Source organism: Piliocolobus tephrosceles, chromosome 4 (assembly GCF_002776525.5).
Source record: "Piliocolobus tephrosceles isolate RC106 chromosome 4, ASM277652v3, whole genome shotgun sequence".
NCBI lineage: Eukaryota > Metazoa > Chordata > Mammalia > Primates > Cercopithecidae > Piliocolobus > Piliocolobus tephrosceles.
Window position 1 is genome coordinate 11,110,041 of NC_045437.1, and position 24,915 is coordinate 11,134,955.

General features: G+C 38.1%; 1 protein-coding gene across 3 annotated transcripts in view; it reads right to left on the minus strand.

Annotated features, from left to right (window-relative positions):
* CTNND2 (catenin delta 2) overlaps positions 1-24,915 on the minus strand; it is a 933,747-nt gene that overhangs the window by 741,045 nt on the left and 167,787 nt on the right. For 2 of the 3 annotated variants that reach the window (XM_023218279.1, XM_023218276.2), the window contains exon 2: positions 12,653-12,789. Coding sequence is in view for 2 of the 3 variants with exons in the window: in XM_023218276.2 (XP_023074044.1) it covers positions 12,653-12,789 (137 nt within the window). In the remaining variant the exon portion in view is untranslated. Of the gene's footprint in view, positions 1-12,652; positions 12,790-24,915 lie in introns of those variants that run through there. The other variant, XM_023218275.1, reaches the window with a different exon arrangement.

Sequence of the window (24,915 nt, forward strand, 5' to 3'; positions counted from 1 at the left end):
CAGACAGGAGGTCTACTTCCCTGTAGCCCTAGTCACATGCATTCCCTTTCCACCATAGTCCTAAGCCTAACTGGAATGAAGAAGAGGAAATGCAGAGCTCATCTATCAATGGGAGAGGATCAGATTCTCATCACCAGAAGGATGGGAGACATAGAAAATTGCGATCTATTACTCTGAAACAACACAACTTGCCATAGTGAGATTTAGGTTAAGTTTACTGTCACAATTCCCCTGTTTAATTCGTCTTCCTGCAATCTTTATTTAGGGTCCACATTTCTAACATTTCTAAGAAAACCACCTATTTACACTCACTTCCTGTGTTGATGTAAAAATATATTCATATCTTACATTTTAGTGAAGTAGCTTTCAATAATAGACTGCTTTAAGACACCATTTGCACAAAGAGTTTTCTCCTAAGAAGATGCTGAAAAGTAAACTCTCACATGAGCCAGGGACAAGAATAAAGAATTTTCTGTAACAGCACTTACAATTTTTCAACACAAATCCTCCTAGCATTTTCTTCTATGAAGATTCTATTTCCCATAAACTGAAGACTAAAATTAATTGTTATACAGTTGTAGGTAAGTATGCTTTTTGTCTCTTTTGGAACCATCTACACAAATGTGCTCAAAAGGAAACATGCTAAAATAAAAAAAATGCCAACAATAAAAGAACTACTCATATACAACACTATATAAGTCCATTCTCATGCTGCTATGAAGAAATACCTGAGACTGCGTAATTTATAAAGGAAAGAGGTTTAATTGACTCACAGTTCCACAGGACCTGGGAGGCCTCAGAAAATTTACAATCATGGTAGAAGGGGAAGCAAACATGTCCTTCTTCACATGGTGGTAGGAAGGAGAAGAATGACCAAAGGTAGGGGCAGAAAGCCGTGTATATAACCATCAAATCTTGTAAGAACTCACTCACTATCACAAGAACAGCAGGAGGGTAATTGCCCCCATGACTCATTTACCTCCCACCAGGTCCCTCCCATGACACACGGGGATTATGGGAACTACAATTCGAGATGAGATTTCAGTGGGGACACAGCCAAACCATGTCAAACACATATGACACACCACCATTAAACATAAAAATAAATAGTAAACACAAAAAATTAGTTCAAAATCTGTAATGATTAGAACATTTTAACATGACAACATCAAGAATTTCATCAAGCACAAATAAGTGAAAACTCTCCCAAACACAAAAAGCATATTAAAAAAGCACTAAAACAAATAATTGGATTTTTCTGAGATTCTGGGGAAGAGTATGCTTTCAAACAGTAGTTAAAAATCACTGAAGGAGATTGTCATCAAATAGGATAAACTCGGCATAACTGTATACAAACAAAAATAATTAAGTGTATTTGTATTTTTTTATGTGTAAAGTTGCTGATTCATGTACTAACATGGTAGGTGTTTTTTTTTCCTTTTAACTAAAACAAGGCACAGAGTCTAGTTTCAAGAAAAAGACAAAGACACATTTCACTAATGGAGGATATTGTTGAGTAAATAAGCCTCATATTAAACTGAAAATGTCTCATTCCACCTGATTAAATGAATTTCGACTGAGGTTGTTTAGAGAAAAAATTTCAATTTGGGGGCCTAGGATTCATCAAAGTCAATGGGCGCATTCTGAAGCGATAAGCAGGCAGCCCAAATGGAAGATCTAGATCCAATACAACCATTAAAATAAGGGAAAAAGCATATGATCAATGTAACACTGGAAATGAGACCCCTATACCACAAAAATAACTAAGGATTTTTACCACAATTAAGCAAAGCATTTACTTTCGTGCTAAAATAAAATGGAAACAGTAAGTTCATTCCTAAGTCATACTCTCAATACAAATATACTAAACACCTCCTCCGTGGCTGGCACTGCTCCAAGAGCTGTTGATACAACAGTAAGGAGGGGAGAGAAGGTCACATCCCCAACCAACACACTTAGGTGAGAGTTAGAAAAATATTACAGTTATTGGGCCATGTGCAATCCCAGCACTTTGGGAGGCCGAGGTGGGCAGATCATGGGGTTAGGAGATCGAGACCATCCTGGCTAGCATGGTGAAACCCTGTCTCTACTAAAGACACAAAAAATTAGCTGGGCATAGTGGCGGGCGCCTGTAGTCCCAGGTGCCTGGGAGGCTGAGGCAGGAGAATGGCGTGAACCCGGGAAGTGGAGCTTGCAGTGAGCTGAGATCGCGCCACTGCACTCCAGCCTGGGCAACAGAGCGATGCTCCATTTCAAAAACAAATAAAATGCAGTTATTAATTATTACTACTGGTAAGAGTAATATGTCTGTTACTGAAATGTTTCATTTATATTAAATCAGTTGACTATAGTTACCTATTGAAAGGTTTTCAATGTCAGTAAACAAACCAGTAAAGCTCCTAGTATGATAATTTTTTATCTTGAGTCTCCATAAAGACAGAGTCACCGTATCACCGCAGCATTATTCAAGCCATGTTCTTGGGAGGCATTCCAGTGGAGGGATGAGGTGTTGTTCTCAATATAAGCAGAGCTCTCAAAAGTGAGAGGATTTACACTCTAGATGATTCATTTTAAGAATAAATTGCCTCTGGCTTTTGACAGGAGGTCTCTAGTAGGCAATTTCAGGTCTCTGAACGGTACCTCAAATGTGTGGTATTATTTAATAAAATAATTTAATAAAAGTGGCTGCTTTGTTAAGAGGTGGGCTGGACTCCAAGCTTATCTATTTGGGTGGAGGTTTCCTCCTCTTGCGGAGGTGGTGGGCATGGGTGCTGGCCAACAGGGCTACGATTGCATTTCAAAAGCTCTGAATCACTCAGGTTTGTCAAAGATCAGATGGCTGTAGATGTGTGGTATTATTTCTGAGGACTCTGTTCTGTTCCATTGGTCTATATCTCTGTTTTGGTACCAGTACCATGCTGTTTTGGTTACTGTAGCCTTGTAGTATAGTTTGAAGTCAGGTAGCGTGACGCCTCCAGCTTTGTCCTTTTGACTTAGAATTGTCTTGGCAATGCGGGCTCTTTTTTGGTTCCATATGAACTTTAAAGCAGTTTTTTCCAATTCTGTGAAGAAACTCATTGGTAGTTTGATGGGGATGGCATTGAATCTATAAATAACCTTGGGCAGTATGGCCATTTTCACGATATTGATTCTTCCTATCCATGAGCATGGTATGTTCTTCCATTTGTTTGTGTCCTCTTTTATTTCACTGAGCAGTGGTTTGTAGCTCTCCTTGAAGAGGTCCTTTACATCCCTTGTAAGTTGGATTCCTAGGTATTTTATTCTCTTTGAAGCAATTGTGAATGGAAGTTCATTCCTGATTTGGCTCTCTGCTTGTCTGTTACTGGTGTATAAGAATGCTTTGGGGAAAGGATTCCCTATTTACTAAATGGTGCTGGGAAAATGGGCTAGCCATAAGTAGAAAGCTGAAACTGGATCCTTTCCTTACTCCTTATACGAAGATTAATTCAAGATGGATTAGAGACTTAAATGTTAGACCTATTACCATAAAAACCCTAGAAGAAAATCTAGGTAGTACCATTCAGGACATAGGCATGGGCAAGGACTTCATGTCTAAAACACCAAAAGCAACGGCAGCAAAAGCCAAAATTGACAAATGGGATCTCATTAAACTAAAGAGCTTCTGCACAGCAAAAGAAACTACCATCAGAGTGAACAGGCAACCTACAGAATGGGAGAAAATTTTTGCAATCTACTCATCTGACAAAGGGCTAATTTCCAGAATCTACAAAGAACTCAAACAAATATACAAGAAAAAAACAAACAACCCCATCAAAAAGTGGGGAAAGGATATGAACGGACATTTCTCAAAAGAAGACATTCATACAGCCAACAGACACATGAAAAAATGCTCATCATCACTCGCCATCAGAGAAATGCAAATCAAAACCACAATGAGATACCATCTCACACCAGTTAGAATGGCAATCATTAAAAAATCAGGAAACAACAGGTGTTGGAGAGGATGTGGAGAAATAGGAACACTTTTACACTGTTGGTGGGATTGTAAACTAGTTCAACCATTATGGAAAACAGTATGGCAATTCCTCAAGGATCTAGAACTAGATGTACCATATGACCCAGCCATCCCACTACTGGGTATATACCCAAAGGATTATAAATTATTCTACTACAAAGACACATGCACACGTATGTTTATTGCAGCACTATTCACAATAGCAAAGACTTGGAATCAACCCAAATGTCCATCAGTGACAGACTGGATTAAGAAAATGTGGCACATATACACCATGGAATACTATGCAGCCATAAAAAAGGATGAGTTTGCGTCATTTGTAGGGACATGGACGCAGCTGGAAACCATCATTCTTAGCAAACTATCACAAGAAGAGAAAACCAAACACCGCATGTTCTCACTCATAGGTGGGAACTGAACAATGAGATCACTTGGACTCGGGAAGGGGAACATCACACACTGGGGCCTATCATGGGGTGGGGGGGAGGGATTGCATTGGGGAATTATACCTGATATAAATGATGAATTGAAGGGTGCTGACGAGTTGATGGGTGCAGCACACCAACATGGCACAGATATACATATGTAACAAACCTGCATGTTATGCACATGTACCCTAGAACTTAAAGTATAATAAAAAATAAAACATAAAAAAAAAAAAGAAAAATGAAAAAAAAAAAAAAAAAAAAAAGCTCTGAATCAAATAAAAGACTCAAACATCTTTGGTTGATATCCCAGAGTTCTACTTTTCAGAATAGAAGATATGGCGGTGTCAAAATTACATGTGGAATTGTTTGTGATTTCCTATAAAAACTATGGAATAGTTAGATAGACTTTTATGTAATTTTAATTTTTAATCTGGGCATGACTTCTTTATCATTCCAGGATGTGTAACTTGCAAAAATGCATCCCCAAATGACTAAATCTATTGACTTGGGGAATGAAGCTATTTAGCACTGTCTCTCTAGATCCTGAAGATTATCTGTCAAAAGTGATTTTTTTTTTTTTTTTGCCTTATTGATATTGAGTTGTTCTTTCTCACAGTAATTAGGCAAGTGGCCCAGCTGCTTCCTGAGGCTATGAGTAGAATGTGAAAGTCAGAACTTGTCCTTAGTGAAAAAGGAGGATGCTAATCTTCACTTTTCCATGCTAGGAGGCCACAGAGCTGGCTCATTTAGAGCCCAGGGCATGAACTTGCACGTGTCTTTTATGATTGCAGCCCAGTGACAGCAACTTGAACATGATCGATGGGCTGCCTCAGGCATGTTTACCTGTGTCACTGATGCACGCTAGAGATAACTCCAGTCCAGGCCACTAATGCCCAGCAACAGAAATTTTCAGCTAAAGTAAGAATGTGTCTAACCTACAGTATTCCCTTCCTGTTACATTTTCTCTACAGATACAATTAATTAAAAATAAGGCATAGTAGTTCCTTAAATTATTTGTAATTGGTTCTTATTAGTGATTCCTTTTAAAAATTATGTATCAAATTAAATATACTGCAGATCAAATTAATGTAGAAATTCCCCCATTCTCTTCTCCTAGTTAAATAAGAGTTAGATTGGCAGAGAATACTATTTAACCTGACCTTAGCAAAACCTTGGTCATAGAAAAATCTTTTTCTTGGGAAAAACAGTAGACAACATATTGTAGGCCTCTTATGTTATCGAAATGATGAGGTCATTTAGTGTAGTGGAGGGGGAAGCACTGAATTTGAAGTAAAACAAACTAATTTCTCATTTCAATTCTGCAGCAATTTCCTATATGACTTTTGGTGGGTACACTGAATACTTTTTAAAGTCTCAGTTTCTTGATCATAAAACACACTAAGCAAAATAATTATTAAAGGAAAAATATATGATTTAATTCTACATCTGAGGAAATGTTTCACAGGTATATTTCATAGAAATACATGTTTTACAAAAATATGTAAACTAAAGGAGTTTACTATCTGTTCTTTTTAAAAAACATTTTTATTTTGAGATACTATAGAACATTGTTTCCTTGCTCTATAATAATTCCTGTGTTTTTCCTAACTATTCCTACCATATCTGGTTGCATTCCTCTGAAAAAAGTCAACATTTTTCCCATGAGCTCCCTCTAGAATATTCTATTGGTTAATTTCTTGCTTTGTGCAAACTCTGCACAGGGCACTGACTATTTTACCCCAGGAGACCCTGCTTTGTTGACCTGCCAGTGGCCCTTGTCAGTAATTAATGATGACATATTTTCCAAGCGAATTTTTAAGAGTCTTGAAACTCCTTTTTTCAAGACTTTGCTCCAGGCAATGTCTGTCAAAGCAGACCCAATGATTAATGTACAAGGAAGTTTGACATGTCACTTTTTTCATACTGAGAAAACAATCAATCTGAGATCAACAAAGGTAGAAATGTGAAATAAAATTATGATATTAAATAATTCACAATTAATCTATATCACATACTCACTAGAAACTTGTTTGAAATAATATTAAATGATATGAAAAAATACTCCTCATAGACGGTTAAATGTACAAAGAAGAATAAAATATTTATAAAGCAAAATGAAAATTTTGTACAGATCATCTTATATTCACATAAAAATCCTGGAAGGAAATCTCCCTAAATATTTGCAGCTACCTCTGTTTGTGGCACATTTTAAAAAAAAAAAAACCCAATTCATTTATTTTTCCTATCTAATGTTTTAAACTTTTACACAATATGCATGAATTACCTTTATAGTGGAAAATTCATAAAAATTACCAAAGCACTACATTTACATATTCATTATGATTTTACATATGAATATTTAACAATGAATTGTAGTAATAAATATGACAGAGGCATTAGAAGCACTGTATTGTCATGTTACAAAACCCCACATACTAAAAGCTTATTTTCTAATCTAGCATATAACACCGTAGTCTATTTTTCTCCCATGATAGCCTCCAGTGCTCTGTAAACCCAACAACTAGTACTATTAAAGAGAACAGAACATAAAACAATCAAATGAGTTAATTCTTGGAATGGAGTCTGGAGTTATCAAAAGGACAGATAGATTTAATATAAGTGTCCTGAGAGGAGTTACAAGCTGAAACTACAGAAAATATTACGTTTTAGGGGGAAAAGTCAAAATAACTTATAGTAACTAACGAAATACTCATAAGAGAGCATCAGGAAGCAGGAGTGGAGAGACAGGGATGATCTATCCAGAGTTCTAGAATTATTCATGCATAACTGGAACTCCCAGCATACATTCCCAAGACTTGAATAAGTAATTTATTACTCATTTCTCCTTGATTTATAGTTTGAATGATCATTTTTCTGATGCACAGGGTTAACAAAGAAACAAATACACGGCCGGGCGCGGTGGCTCAAGCCTGTAATCCCAGCACTTTGGGAGGCCGAGACAGGCGGATCATGAGATCAGGAGATCGAGACCATCATGGCTAACACGGTGAAACCCCGTCTCTACTAAAAAAATACAAAAAGCTAGCCGGGCGAGGTGGCGGGCGCCTGTAGTCCCAGCTACTCGGGAGGCTGAGGCAGGAGAATGGCGTAAACCCGGGAGGCGGAGCTTGCAGTGAGCTGAGATCCGGCCACTGCACTCCAGCCCGGGCGACAGAGCAAGACTCCGTTTCAAAAAAAAAAAAAAAAGAAACAAATACACTTCAAATGCAGGTAGTTGCATCAATCTCATGCTACCTGAGCATCCCTTTCCTTCATCCGTGAACGTCATAACTTAACATACACACTCATTTTCTTTCTTTACCCTCCTGGAAGTTGAAACACCCCATCTGGTCAATCTATCTCCAATCCTCCCATCCTGCACGCATGAAACTCACAAGGCTTTCAGATCCTTGTTCCCCCTTCCTTGTTATAAGGAGTATCATGTGTCATGACCCATTTCTACACACTCCTAGCTTGTGCCTTTATCTCTCAGTTCACAGCTTGAAACAGATGATCACTGTTCCTAATACAGCTGTGTTTCTGCAATAAAAATTAAAGGAAATTCATGTTTTGTTTTTTTCATTTCTAATCCACCCTGGCTTGAAACAAGAAATAAAAATTCAGCAATCACATAATTCTCATTTAAATTTTGATATGTGTCGAAAGTTCAACAGGCAGCACTATGCTGTGGATAATTCTTCCCTTCTCTGAGTAAATGAATATAAACTTCACTGGTCTTTGCACATAATCCTCTATCTTCTTGACCTTTCCTAAGGTGTTTTAACTTCCACTTTTTCTTGGATGATAATTTTGTCATTAATTTCATAAAATGCTTTCCCAAAATACCATCTGAAAATTGATTAATAATTATAGGTCATTTCCCTAATAACACATCGTGTTATCAGAAATTATTGTTGCAAATGATAGTAACGCTAATAATGCTGAAAGATTTAGTAATGATATGTGGCACTGGAAGAAAACTAATTAAGGGAATATTTTATAATGAACTTCTTCCAAATAGGATTCTTGTTATACAGAGGTAAGTTACTTCTCAAATTCTAAATGTACAAACTGAATAAAAAGGAAGGCATGCTATCCTCATAAGAGATGATGTAAAAGATCTAGTTTCTTTAGATTTTAAGTGAATATTTTAAAAATTCTTCCTTGTGGCTTCATATGACACACATTTATAAAGTATTCAGTGTCATGGTTTGCCCCAAAGTAAAAGCCCAGAAATGTCGGCTGGGTGCGGTGACTCACGCCTGTAATCCCAGCACTTTGGGAGGCCAAGGCAGGCAGATCATGAGGTCAGGAGTTCGAGAACCAGCCTGACCAACACGGTGAAACCCAGTCTATACTAAAAATAAAAAAAAATTAGCCAGGCATGGTGGCACGCACCTGTAATCCCAGCTACTCAGGAGGCTGAGGCAGGAGAATCGCTTGAACTTGGGAGGTGGAGGTGGCGGAGGTTGTAGTGAGCCAAGATTGCGCCACTGCACTCTAGACTGTGTGACAGAGCGAGACTCCATCTCAAAAACAAAACAAACCCTCAGAAATGTCTTACTCTTACTTTCCTATATTTTGTGCCATAAGAAAAACAACTGAAAGGAAGAGAATGTCTGTTTTGCTACCTTTGAATATCCTAAATAATGCTACCAATATCCTAAATAATGGTACTCAAAAACTCCTGTAAAATCAAGAATACGGTTTATAATGATTGTGGAACTAAAAGAACAATGAAAATTAGTGTAACGATAGAGTATCTGGAGTTACAAATGCTCTCAATTTCAAGTTTCTTTTTAATCTGTAAAAATCATCTGGAGTTTGATAATATATTGACAGAAGAGTTTCCCGAAATTTTCATCTATAATTTTTTCTATTTTAAAACTCTTTACATATGGTTGTCTTATATTTTTAACTCCATTGCTAACTACTTGAGGGCCAATTCAGATAAAATTTTTAAGAAACAATTTAACTTAGCTTTCACTCCACAGATAATATTCCAGACTTGAGGAAAAAAAGAAGGAATCTTTAAGAATGATTTAGGATACAAATCCCCCAATGAAGGATAAGATTGGTTGTTTCCATTAGGCCATCCCAAAACAGCTCATGGAATCTGCTGCTTGTTGATTTATGCTTTTACCTAGACAGATGCTGCACTTGGGACCGAATTCCCAGCCTATGACTTGGGCACCTGGGGCTTCTCTATCTCAAGTTTCCAGAACACATTTGCATTCCTCCCCAAATTACTTACGTGCTACCAAAAAAAAAAAAAGTCACCTTTGTTGCCCAAAAATGAATACATTTTTTAATTACTCAGAAAAAAGCTTTTCACAGTGATATAGTTTGACTGTATCCCCACCCAAACTCCCAATGTCTTCAGTCTGTTTCCACCTCCATCTAACTGTAAAACACATATGCTAGACAATGTTAATAGACTGATTTGTTTCCTTCTATACTTTTCTAGATGCTCATAAATATGTATAAACCAAAAACATATCTAATGTTCTGAGTTTTTAAAAACAGGATAATACCATACTATGTAATTTCCTTTCTAAAATTCTCATGGATTTTTTTCCCCAAAGGTTAAACATATAGCCCCAAATCATTTTTACTAATGACTGCATACCATTTATAGAAAAAATATAACATTTTCAACTCTTCACCAAGCCATCCATATTTTTGGCTATTTCAAATAATTTTATAATAAATTTCAATACACATAAAGTCTTATCTATTTAGTCACTAATTTCTACAGAATATATATCTAAATGAGTAAACCAATGGTTACTGAACATTTTAAATGTCAATGCATAGAAACAAATCATTTTACCAAAAAATTACAGCAATTTATATTCCCATTTGAAATGAAAAAGAATGTGGATTTCTCCAAACCTTAACTCTTAGCTAGCATACAATATAAGCTACTTTTCAACAGCTGTCTACCTGGTAGATCAAAAATAAGTCGTATTTTCACCTAAAATTATGTGTCCCCGATGGGTATATTAGAGTGGACTTTATAAACATTCATTACTTGCTTGCATCTTTCTTCTGTTTATATCCTTTGCCTAGTTTTGTATTCCTTTATTTCTCTTTTTCTCACCAACATTAGGAACTCTTCATATATTAATTTTATCAACACTTCATTATACTTGTGGCACATATTTTCTCTTGGACTATTTTTCTTTTCTATTTTGAGGTGTGTCTTGCTATTACTAATTAGTATTCATATTGTGAAACCCATCAACCATTTATGTATGGCTTCTGGGCTTCCTCTCTTATCTAAAACCTTGCCTACCTTTAGTTTACAAGGCTCTTTCCCCAAAGTTTCTTCTAATATGTTAATGGTTTTATTTTTACAGTTACCATTATTTCCCTGTGAGATTTATTTCTCTTTATGCTGTAAGTTAACAGTTTTAATTTTCTTCCAGATGTCAAATCAGTTATGACAACACCATGTAAGCCACTGCTTTGTAATGAACTGAAACACTAATTTTAAGTGAATAGGCAGATATGTATACACGAATCTGTTTTTAACCCTCAATTATGTTTTACACAGAGACCATTCTTTTCTGAGTCCACTGGGCAGTATTGTGATCAGTATCGTTGTAAGATAAAACCTCTCAGAACTTTCCTTGCACTCTCATATATTTATACTTCCACTGGTCTTTAAAATAGTTAGATCCAGTTTGCCAAAGAAACAACCAACCAGCCACAGGATTCTGATTACGACCACCTAAATTTTATATCCTAATTTGGGAGACAGTAATATTGTGATGATACTAAGCTTTTCAACAGAGGACTATGCCATGCCTTTTTATTCATCCTGAATTACTTTACGTCCTTGTGATAAAATAATTTTCAGCAGAAAGGTCTTGTCGTTTTATTGTTTGTTTTGTTGTTGTTTTTGTTGTTACATTTATTCTTCCTGCTTTAAATTTTCTTACTACTCAGAAGTCAGTAGCCTAGCAAGACTTCCAGATCACACATGAATAAGAAAGCATGACATAACCCAACTATAACAAGGTAGTACTTTGAGGATGGGGAGTGGTGTTAACTCCCTTGGTGGTCCCTTTTTTCATTTCCCCTTAAACATAATCATAAAACTCTCAAGAGTAAGCTTTGGAAAGCAAAGTAATCAAGGAGCACAGCCTAAAGCTCAACCCAATTTCCTGCTTCCTGACTATTTTCACAAACTAGACTATCCACTCAATCTATTCAACTCTCCCTTGAGTACCTACTTAGCTGAACACTTCCTGACCAGATGGCACACTTTTGACTGATAGCATCATTGATCCTTTCTGTCAGTGGGCTGACTGTTTAGGTGGTTTCCCATTCTTACCTAAATCAGTTTCCACTCATGAAACAGAATCAGTTTCCTCTAGAGCCCTTCCTCTTTTTGAGTAGAGTTACTATTCTTAATTGCTCCCATTTTAGGCTCTTGCTCTGCTGAGATGTTCCTGGAGTCGGGTAAGTTGCTAATTCAGCATCACCAAATCACATAACCCAAACACAGCAGGCTTTTTAACTTAAAATTGTAAAAACTGGTATATTTTCTAGCACATGCTTAGAAGAAGCAGTGAATAAAAGAATCTTGATCATCCAGCTCTCTTTATTTACTACTTTTTTATTTACAAGAAACATGACTTTTATAAAGTGATGTTTTAAATCTAAGGTTCAGGTTTTATTTACTTATGCATTTTTTGGCAAAGTAATATAGGAGGAAGAATCGTTCAGACTTTCATTAGTTTGAGAGGGAAAGTTTTAGACTGTATCCTTCCAGATCCATCTCAGAAAACACTGGAAAAACCAATTTGCCTTGACTTTGATGTGATATTCATTTACTGTCATACATATTTTTAACTTCCTGGATATATTTTAATTTTTTATTAGATTTTATGTTTTCCAAGACTAATTATTTCACTTTGTACATTTAAAAGCATTAAATGTCAGGTCCATCAATGAATATGCCAAAGCTTCACTCATAGGAAATTTTGATTGCAAAGTTGTTTTTCTTCCCCTATAAAATATCTTTTCAAGGAAGGCTGCCCAAAACATGGAGTCCAAAGGAATTACAACCATATTATAATATTATTTATATAATAAATACCAACACACTGCTAGATAAGTATGAGTTTCTTTCAACATAATTTAATCTTTAACTTTCATTTAGAAAAAGTTTTTAAAATGTTCCCAAACGCATGTCACAAAAATGGAATGTTTCTACCTGTTCTTTGACTGAGGCGAGGATGGCAGAGGTGGTTTCTGTTTCAGAGCCATCCCCGTTGGAGGTGTTTAAGCCAGGGCTCAGGGAACTGGTTTTCTCTGAGGCTGATGAAGGCTGGTCTGGGACAGGCATAGCTCCTGCAAGACAAGAGGACACCATCAATACAATCAGATGTTGACACTAAACAGGTACAACTATCAGACCACTCTAAAGATACACACAGAAAAAAGTAAAACTATGAGCTGCTGAGACCAAGACACAATTATAGAAGGGGAGTAATACAGTAAATTAACAGTACAAGTAAATAGAATGCTTTAACCTTTTATCAACCCCAACCAAATTCCAGAACACACAACACTTTGTGTTTTGTCTTGAGGTAAATGGGGAAAGAAATGATGAGAAGGAAAGAGGAGAGATTGTAAGAGTAAAGCAATAAAGGAGTATTGAGTCTAAGAAGCTAGTCCAACTACAAATTTATGACTATTTTAGGTAAATTTATTACCTGACTATTGGTATATGTGGTGTTACTATGTTTCCTCCTTGGTTCCTGGCTCATATCTCCTATAGTCCCTGTTGTAGTGTTGTGATGGTGTTGGGTGTGTCAGGTCTCAGGAGCAGGCCTCAGAAAGCAATCTCTCTGACCTTCCCCGCCCTCCTTTGACCTGCTCTAAGGCAAGACTCTAATCCTAGCTGCCTCCTTTCTGGTTATGGGTCATAAGACCCTCATTCCACAGAAGGTCCTGCCCCCATGCCCTGGGGGGAAAATGCTGATGTCAAGAAGCCTCCATAAAACCAGAGGACTGGGCTGGTAGAGCTTCTGGAGAGCTGACCATGTGGAGGTTACTGGAAGGTGGCACATTGGGAGGACTTGGAAGCTCTGCGCCTCTTTCCCCATAACTCGCCCTACGCAAATCATCATCTGTATCCCTTGTGGTATCCTCTGAAATAAACGTGTAAACACATGTGTTTCCCTGAGTTCTCTGAGCTGCTCTAGCAAATTAATGGAATCCAACCCAGGGACGGTGGGACCCCCAGCTGAAGCCTGTTGGTCAGAAGTTCTGAGGCTTGGACTTGCAGTTGGTGTCTGGGGGGATGAGACAGTCTTGGGGACTGAACCCTCAACCTGTGGGCTCTGACACTCTCTGAGAGTAGATAGTGTGGTCGATCGTGTCGGAGTGATAGAGTAGATAGTGTCAGAACTGAATTAAAGGACAGCCAGCTATGTCTGCTGCTTGGCGTGTATGGGAAAAAATCCACACATTTGGTCACAGAAGTCTTCTGTGTTTGTTGTCGCTGTGTGAGAGCAGAAGAAAAACAGAGTTTGAGAGGGTTTTCCCCAAAACAGTGTATTTCCAACTCAAAAGAAAATCTATCAGACATTACCCTTTGTAAGAAAACCATACAGAAGCCATGATTAATAATTTACCAATAATTAAAGAGATACCTGAATTAACATAAGAAGCTTAGTATTGTGAAATACAGTCAATAACTAATCTACTCCACAAATATTTACCAAGTTCCTAGTCTGTGACAGACAGCAGACAAAAACTGGCAAGGCCATTTGCCACAGTTGATTTTGTCTGAGTTTATTTATGAAAGAAAGCAGAAACTCAAATAATATTAGACCCAATGCGTAAATGGATGCGTATGTACAGGTTAAAAACAACATTCTCAGAGTTGTTCTTTTCATTCCTGCACAAACAAATGAGATTACTGTGGTCTGAGTGTTGATGTCTCCCAAATTCATATGCTGAAATACTAATACCCAACGTGATGGTACTAGGAGGAGGGGCCTTTGAGAGGGGAAGAGGTCAAGAGGGTGGAGCCCTCATAAATAGGATGAGTCCATATAAAAGAGGCCTGAGAGAGACTTCTCAATCCTCCCACGATGTGAGGGCACAGCAATAAGACATCATCTATAAACCTGAAAGCAGGCCCTCCCCAGACACCAAATGTGCCAGGCCTTAATCTTGTGTTTCCCAGCTCCAGAATTTCAAGTAAATTTCTTATAAGGAAATTTGCTTATAAGGACCCAATTTATGGTATTTGGTTACTCTGGTTCCCGAGAGAGCCGCCATGACCTTGTATTGCCAACTCTCTACATGTCCATGGGTTCACAGGGGACTCTATGCAAGGTGATACAGTTTGACTATGTCCCCCTACAAATCTCATCTTGAATTGTAGCTCCCATAATCCCCACACATAGTGAGAGAGACCAGGTGGGAAGTAATTAAATCATGGTGGCAGGTTTTGCCCATGCTGTTCTCATGATAGTGAATAAGTCTCATGAGACCTGTAGCTCAAATGAACTAAAAAAGGGACTGAAGTATTTGTTACATGTATCATCTAGCAATGGTCAACAAAGAAAGCAATAGTTAACTGAGGGTGATATTTACCAAGGAATTACAAAACCCTCATCTCAATAAAAGGCTGAGAGTAAACAAATTATTTTCTTGCCTAAAGCTATTATACTACACATCCCTCCAGGAACCAGGGTTGTGTAAATATTAAAAGATATTTTCTATTATAGCATATCTAAGCATCCTGTGATTTCCACAGTAGCCTCTGCCCTATGTTTTTACCTATGTCTAGTTAATAATTTAGAGATATGCAAACCTAAAAAGGCCCCATTACAGAATTTTACTTAAAATATATGTTAAGGAAAGCAGTCATCCAAATTTCTTATTGAACATTTCATCTGATTTTTGATTTGTTTTAATTTTATGAAGTACTTATAATAATATCACCAATGGGGACTGGACTAGCGCTGGAAAAGTAAATCTGTTACAAACAGAATATGTGAAAAGGAATAATAATATCACCAATGGGGATTGGAACAGCGCTGGAAAAGTAAATCTGTTATGAACAGAATATGTGAGAAGGTTTGGGGAAATAATATCAACAAAACAAAATTTGAGCAAAGAGTGAGAATCAGATTAAGTATGATTTGGCAAAATGCAACCATAGCTAAAAAGTTTAAAGTATTGAAGGTGATGAATACCAACAGGATGAAAGAAAGAGATTTGCATAATTCTGGTGGTGTGTTAGGAAGAACAAAATAAAGTATATTTATGTATTCAACATGCTTTCTCATATGGTTTTCTTATTTGATCAAATCTGTTATGTAGAATGTAAACAAGCAGTTCAGCAAATGTTGTGCCCAGATAAAGAGTGAAACCTATGAATTTCCATCTAGGGAAGGTTTCAGAGACGGTGGAAGACAGCAGAAAATAAGAACGAAAGACAACGCAGCTCTTGTGTGCACAGTCACCTCTGGTCCCCGACACAGCTGCCGTGACCTTCTATTGCCACCTCTCTCCATGTCCATGGGTTCACAGGGGACTCTACGCAAGGTGATATGGTTTGGCAATGTCCCCCCACAAATCTCATCTTGAATGGTAGCTCCCATAATCCAAACATGTAGCGAGAGGGACCAGGTGGGAGGTAATTCAATCACGGAGGCAAGTTTTGCCCATGCTGTTCTCATGATAGTGAGTCAGTCTCACGAGATCTGACGGTTTTAGGAAGGGCAGTTCCCCTGCACATGCTCTCTTGCCTGCCACCATGCAAGACATGTCTTTGCTCCTCCTTCACCTTCCGCCATGATTGTGAGGCCTCCCCAACCATGCAGAACTGTGAGTCCATGAAAACTCTTTTTCCCTATAAATGACTCAGTCTTGGGTATGTCTTTATTAGCAGCATGAGAATGGACTAATACACAAGGAGCACCTCATGCTGAGAAAGGGGGAGTCTTACATATTTTAAATTGCCATTTTAATTTTTGTTTCCTTTACATTTTATTGGGCCCATGTTAATTCAGGCTCTGAGCCAGTATTATTATCAACATAGTTTTGCCAAAGAAATTGTTTAAGGGCCCAAAGTTATTAAGTTACATAAGTGGGCCCGGAACTCAGGCTTTCTGCCTTTTAATTCCTATTTCAATGTCCTTTGATGTGTCAGCCTATTTCCCGTAACCTGTACTGCCTCCTAAATGCTACTCTACTAACTAATTTTTATAAAATGTAACTCTTTAAAAGTGTAACAGTGACCTGTCATTTAAAAAATATGGGATTTAAGAGGCACTGAATCAAGGTTTCTCCTCGGGCACTTGACAAGTGTGACCCACACAGTATGGGGAATAATTAGGCCTGTTTATCTACCTCCTTTCTCCTTACAGCAATAACAGAAAGAAGTGGAATCTTCAAGGCTTATTCCACCATACAGAGCTACACTGCTACCTAAGGCAACCTCCATTCCTGAATGCAAATGACTTGGAATAATTTCCATGATTCATAATTTTTTAAATCCAAATTTAATTTAACTATTGGTCCTCACAGTGTCTGGACAGAAAAGACAATCACCTTCCAATCACAATCTTGTCAGCTCAGGGCACACAGAAGAGAGAGAGGAGACCGCAAAAGACCTGCCTCAGTGAATCCCTGGCTGGCCTTAGGGTAAGTATAAAAAGTGTTAAGCCTCTACTTCGCAGTAAGATAGCCAAATACTTCAGTCTTAATCACAGCTAATCTACTAAAAATTAGTATTTAATCTGTGCTAAATCCAGGAAATCTGGAAAGGATAGAGAAATAAAAAGCAAAAACCAAGAACAAAGGAAGAGCAACCACCAGGAATTCTGCCATTCCAGATAAGTAAAATTACTTTGACTGGGATTTTGGTGATTTATTGTTTCTAATATAACTTATTCTGTATAATGATTTTTTTACATAATAAGGTACTAATGCAAGGTTTTTGAATTTCTTTTGGCTCAGCAACATCTCATGAACAACTTCTTATATCAACAAACATTGCTCTACAGTTTAATTATAATGAATACTTAGTATTCAATAATCGGTATATGTTGAAAGTTATCTACCTGTCTTTTATATGTGATTTTTACTTCATTTTTACATCTATAACATATTCAATACATGGGTTCCCAGCAGTAGAATTGGTAAAACAAGGAATTTGTGCATTTTTCGGCCTTTTATTAGCCAAAGTCCTGCTGCCAGGCTGGTCGAGTCTAGCCGCTCACTGGAAAGGTCATGAGAATGTGACCTCACCACAGCGTTAACCACATGATCTCCATTATCCTTTCGGGCTTTTGCTAACCTGACACAGAAAAATGCACCCCTTTGACTTTGCTTTTATTTGACTATGAGTACAGTGTACATTTTGCACAGATTTATTCATCCTGTACAGCACTTCTTGCTACCCTTGAAGTGGTTACCATGTAAGAAATCTTCCTACACACAGTAGTATTATAATCTGCAAATACCCAAGCTGCATTTTGGACAGACCCATCTTCCATATGAGAAAAAGAGACAGCAATGGGGGAAGAACAGCCCTAAATTTTGGGTGGGTTCTTCTAGCAGAACTTGGTACCAGCAAGTCCTATGTCCAGAAAATAATAAAACGACAATACTAGCAGTTTCAGGGTGCAAGTCACACTGCTCTATGACCACACATGCATGAGCAGTGTTACGGACAGAACTGTGTTCCCCAAATTCATATGCTGAAGCCTTAATTCCTATGTGACTATAATGAAGATGGAGCCTTTAGGAAAGTGATAAGGTTAAATTAAGGTCACAGAGTGGTTGAGACCTAATATAACATGACTTGATGTGCTTACAAGAAGAGCAAGTAGCATCAGAGGTCTCTCTTCCCCTTTGCATACACATAGACAGAAAGCCATAAGTAGGCAAAATGAGAAAGTACCGTCAACCAGCCAGGAAGAGAGGTGGCCTCCTGGCACCTTGATCTTGGACTTCTGTTCTCCAAAAATATGAGAAAATAAATTTCTGTTATTTAAACCTTTCAGTCTGCAGTATTGTGTTATGGCGGCATAAGCTGACCAATACGAGAAGAGTTCAATTTTCTCAACTTTCTTTCCCTTAATTCCCCTGTGGGCTGGGCGCGGAGTCTTGGGAACTGATAGAAGCGAGGCAAAACATCTCTTGGTAACATCTTCATCTAAAACAAATCACAGGTCTCAGGAAAAGGCATATGTCCCAACTTTGCTTCAAATCAGCATACCAGGATAAAGCAAAGCTTACAAAGGGATGTATGTACCCCATTGTATGAAATAAGCCCACAGAATAAAACAGTATCTTAAACACATCCATAATACTACCACTTTCATAAATGATGCAATAGGAAATTCAGAAAAATTGGCCAGTATGACAGTAACAGCAAAAGCAGGCAGGCCCTGCACGCCGAGCCTTCTTCTCAGTTTGAACTCTTATAACCATAAGTAATTAAATGTTATGATGTCCAAATGAATAGTGTAAACGTTTCTTTCCCAAATAGAAGTCTCTATAAATTTACATTATACTTGGCAACATGCTAGAATCTTAACTGCATTTTGGAAGGCCAAACTCTCTCGCCATCAATGCAGAGACAATATTCAATGTCATATTTTATTGACATCCATCACACATACACAAACACACACACAAATTCTTACTTCGTATTTGAACTTGTTCTTTCTTTAGTCACTTCTCCATCGCAACTGATGACTTACACATCAAGACATGGTCATCTTCAACAAAATAACTGATGATGTCTGCATCACACAACCATCCAATTAAGTGACACACCAAGCATTCTTGTGTCACTGTTACTTGGCGGTCTCCTCCTCTCCAATTTGCCAGTAAGTTCCTTTGGTCATTTATGGCTTTTGCTCCTTCTTAGCTGCCCTCCCCTCTCTGTAAGCCATGACCTCTTATCCTTCCAATTCTCCTCTCATTCTGTCACTCTTGGGGTCCTAGGGCCTTCAGGCTCTGAAGTCACATGCTTCAAATTCTAGCATTTCCAAACTCCAAGCATGCTGTGGGAAGCTAGATATTTCATTAGTTAGCCTTGTACTATAGCAGTCCCACCCACACATGACTATCTACATTTTAATTAAAATAACATTAAAAAGTCAACTATTCATATTTCAACTGCTCAATAGCTAGAAATGGCCAGTGGGTACACTATTAACTGTGAAAAGTGGGAGATCTCCATCACTGCAGAAAGTTCTACTGATGGCCCAAGTCTATGCCCAGTAGTAAACTCTCTGATGTTATCTTCTATTCGCAGCTGAATCCAGGCAGGACAGGTCTTGAGACGTGGTCAGATTACCAGGATAATTGGAAGGGAGAACTGGTGGGACACCTGAAAGATTCCATGTGGATGTGAGCCACAGAGAGAGGAGTCCAGGTGAGTCCAAGGTCTTGGCCTGAGTGACCGGTCATCAGCCAAGATGTGGGTGGAACAGACTTGGGGCAGGGAAAGGCAACCTTGCCTGCAAACTTTGAAACTGAAATCTACCTATGACTCTTCTGTGCTGCTGACATCTGGGCAGCTGAGCTCTCTAGCCAGAAACCACACTCTGATGTCAGTCAGGGAATTTAAAGATTGAGAGCTATTTATGACGAACTCACAGCTAATATCATACAGAATAGTCAAAAACTGGAAGCATTCCCTTTGAAAACCAGTACAAGACAAGGATGCCCTCTCTCACCACTTCTATTATAGTGTTGGAAGTTCTGGCCAGGGCAATCAGGCAAGAGAAAGAAATAAAGGGTATTCAATTAGGAAATAAGGAAGTCAAATTGTAACTATTCGTAGATAACATGATTGTATATTTAAAAAACCCCAACGTCTCAGCCCAAAATCTCATAAGCTGATATGCAACTTCAGCAAAGTCTCAGGATACAAAATCAATGTGCAAAAATCACAAGCATTCCTATACACCAATAGCAGACAAACAGAGAGCCAAATCATGAGTGAATTCCCATTCACAATTGCTACAAAGAGAATAAAATACCTAGGAATGCAACTTATAAAGGATGTGAAGGACCTCTTCAAGGAGAACTACAAACCACTGCTCAACGAAATAAAAGAGAACACAAACAAATGGAAGAACATTCCGCGCTCATGGATAGGATGAATCAATATCATGAAAATGGTCATATTGCCCAAGGTAATTTATAGATTCAATGCCATCTTGACAGAATTGGAACCAAAAACGAGCCCACATGGTCAAGACAATCCTCAGCCAAAAGAACAAAGCTGGAGGCATCATACTACCTGACTTCAAACTATACTACAAGGCTACAGTAATCAAAACAGCATGGTACCAGTACCAAAACAGATATATAGACCAATGGAACAGAAAAGAGGCCTCAGAAATAATGCCACACATCTACAACCATCTGATCTTTGACAAACCTGAAAAAAGCAAGCAATGGGGAAAGGGTCCCCTATTTAACAAGTGGTGCTGGGAAAACTGGCTAGCCATATGTAGAAAGCTGAAACTGGATCCCTTCCTTATACCTTATACAAAAATTAATTCAAGATGGATTAAAGACTTAAATGTAAGACCTAAAACCATAAAAACCCTAGAAGAAAACCTAGGCAATACCATTCAGGATACAGGCATGGGCAAAGACTTCATGACTAAAACACCAAAAGCAATGGCAACAAAAGCCAAAACAGACAAATGGGATCTAATTAAAATAAAGAGCTCATGCACAACAAAATAAACTATCATCAGAGTGAACAGGCAAACTACAGAATGTGAGAAAATTTTTGCAATCTACCCATCTGACAAAGGCCTAATATCCAGAATCTTCAAAGAATGTGAACAAATTTACCAGAAAAAAACAACTCCATCAAAAAGTGGGCAAAGGGTATGAACAGACACTTTTCAAAAAAAGACATTTATGCAGCCAACAGACACATGAAAAAATGCTCATCGTCACTGGTCATCAGAGAAATGCAAATCAAAACCACAATGAGATACCATCTTTGGTAACAACAGATGCTGGAGAGGATGTGGAGAAACAGGAATGCTTTTACACTGTTGGTGGAAGTGTAAATCAGTTCAAACATTGTGGAAGACAGTGTGATGATTCCCCAAGGATCTAGAACTAGAAATACCATTTGACCAAGCAATCCCATTACTGGGTACATACCCAAAGGATATGCACATGTATGTGCATATCTACTATAAAGACACATGCACATGTATGTTTATTGCAGCACTATTCACAATAGCAAAGACTTGGAACCAATCCATATGTTCATCAATCATAGACTGGATTAAGAAAATGTGGCACATATATACCATAGAATACTATGCAGGCATAAAAAAGGATGAGTTCATGTCCTTTGCAGGGTCATGGATGAAGCTGGAAACCATCATTCTAAGCAAACTATCACAAGGACAGAAAACCAAACACTGCATGCTCTCACTCATAGGTGGGAGTTGAACAATGAGAACGCATGCACACAGGGCTGGGAACATCAAACACTGGGGCCTGTCAGGGGGTGGGGGGCTGGGGGACAGAGAGCATTAGGAGAAATACCTAATGTAAATGTCAAGTTGATGGGTGTAGCAAACCAACATGGCACATGTAACAAACCTGCACGTTGTCCACACGTACCCTAGAACTTAAAGTATAAGAAAAAGAGTAATTGTCTTATATATATTATAGTATATATGTATATTTTATATAGTATATATGTATATATAGTAGTATTCATATATATATCTATATATATAATGGAATACTAGTCAGCCATAAAAAGGAATGAAATAATGTCATTTGTAGCGACCTGGATGGAAATGGAGCCAATTATTCTAAGTGAAGTAACTCAGGAATGGAAAACCAAACATTGTATGTTCTCCCTCATAAGTGGGAGCTATGCTATGAGGACACAAAGGAATAAGAAGAATACAACGGACTTTGGGGACTAGGGAAAAAGGGTGGGAGGGGGGTGAGAGATAAAAGAGCACATATTGGGTACAGTGTATACTGCTTGGGTGATGGGTGCACCAAGATTTCAGAAATCACCACTAAAGAACTTTTTCATGTAACCAAACATCACCTGTTCCCCCAAAACCTATGGAGAAAAAAAAAAAAAACAAAAAAAGACTGATGACTTCTAAACATTGCTTGTCAAATCTTGTTTCCCCTCCTGTTCCTTCTCTTCAGGAAGATCCCTTTTTATCTTTTCCTTTAGAGTAGCTAGAAACATTTATAACTCTTCTCTCACTTTCTTCTTTTACCTTCAGCCAGACTTCAACTCCAGAGACTCTGATGTTAACTACCGTGACCTCCTGTGCCCCCTCACACCAAACAAGCAAGCAAACCCTGTTACAGCCATACTTAGCCTTCTTTCCTTCTCTCATGTACATCAAAGAAATGTCTTCAATTTCTTCCAGAGAATACCCCCTTCCCTGTTCTTGATCCTATGTGCTAAAACACAAATGTTTGCAAAATAGAATTACTTTTGGCTTTACTTCCATCATTAGGCATTACTTTGATAACTTGCCATTACCTTATACCCAAGTGAACAATGAAATAAGGCATTAGAACATCCTAAGTATTGTTATTTAAATATATATACATATGAGCTATTTAATGTTTTTAAAATTTGCATATTTTATCATCTTTTATTTTTAAAATCTTCCACTAAACAGGTGACATTTTAAAGACTCCTACTACGTATAATTGAAGAATAAGCACAAACATATTTTTATGCATATTAGGGTACACAGAATGTGTGGATTAGTACAAATTAGCAACAGGAAGAACAGTATTGAGTACCTCATTTGTATAATCACTCACTTCATTGAAACTGCAATTCTCTACTTGTAACTAGTATGTCGCTACCAAGAGAAATAGGCATCACGTCATTCTCACTCAGACGTGCTCTGCACATGTAAAAATATATTCATCCCCTTCTCACTTTATAAAGAGAAATCTAAAGTTATCGCTTATCATAATATAAACAATATAATAATAGTTGTCAAAACTGCAAACAATTAGGGCAGAAACTCAATCTGTCTTGGTCTATGTTCAATATCCCACAGCTAGCTCAGCATGTAATATATAGAGGCTAGTTAATAAATATTTGTTGAGCTAATATATGAATGATTAGAGTAAAATCAATAATAATTGCTTACGAGAGCATGTAACATAAATACAATGGGCTTTGCATTAGGAGAATTGCTCTATGTGGCATTTGAAATGACACTCCTTTATTTCAACTCAAGATAGCTGCTTTTCAGTAAAAGCAGAAATAGAATTCAGAATGCTAGGACTAGTTTAAGACTTTCGCTTCAGTCAACTCTCTGAGAATGATGCACACCTTGGGTAAGTGGCTTCCAAGGAAGCACCGTCGATCAAGTAGGCTTCCAGAACCTGATACTTGCAACCAACAGCTTGCAAATAGAATCTGACAAAACATATGGAGAAGATCATTCAAGGAATGGAAGCAGCAACTTTAAGCCATAGTCAGAACATGTAACCACAAGGGCATCAGCAGACAAAGGCAGGAGGCAGAGGTATGTTCAGTTCCACCTGAGAAGTTGGGGGTGTGGCATCAGGTCTTGTTCATGGAGTCGGCCACACAGGTCATTTGCTGCTGTAGTGGAAGATGTGATGGCTGGATGGTGGAGAGCTGGTGGGATCTCAGTGTTGAGCTCATGTGTCAAACACAAGGGGATGATCATTCTATCTCTGTGTTCAGAGAGGCAGGAGCAGTGGAAGAGTTAACATAGCTTAGTGGGTCAGGAAACCCATTCTGTATCCTTGCATGAGCTATTCATCATTGACAAGAATGGGATCATCTTGAATATCACCACAGACTTAATGTCCACCTGAGTTATTATTCTTAGTGACATAAATTATGTGCGAAGGTAAAAAGGAAGCTTCTGTGGTGACTTCCACAAAGCAAGACGGAATGGTGGTGCTCATACAGAGGAGACGCCTAAGCAGCCAGGCTCCAGCAAACTGTGGTCAGTGAGGATGGGAGCGGGTCTTCCTTTGACTATGTTTTGAATATCTCACCGTCCCGTTTCTGAAGCATGATCTCAGCCAACTTCATCTAATCTTAACAGGCATTACACTAACAACTTATCTATCTTAAAAATATTATTGAAAAGGCAGTGCTTTTAAAAACAAGCCAGTGGTTAAGGGTGAATCAATTGCTGCTGCTCCTGAGCTCTGCCCCAGGCAAGCTTGTGACTTGAAAGCCAGAGCCGACACCGCAAGTGAAGCAAGGAAGATGCACGTCGGCCAAGCAACAGGTCAGGCTCTCAGGGCAGAGCTGACAGATCTCTCAACAGCAATCAGGGTCCCCTCAGACCTGAGGACTGAGGGAAGAGCTAAATAAGGGTTGGAGACGGAGTGATTGACAGTGTAATGGCAGAGGGTTAGAGCAGAGAGGAAGGGATCAGAATAAATGTATACAGGGAGACGTGAGGAGCA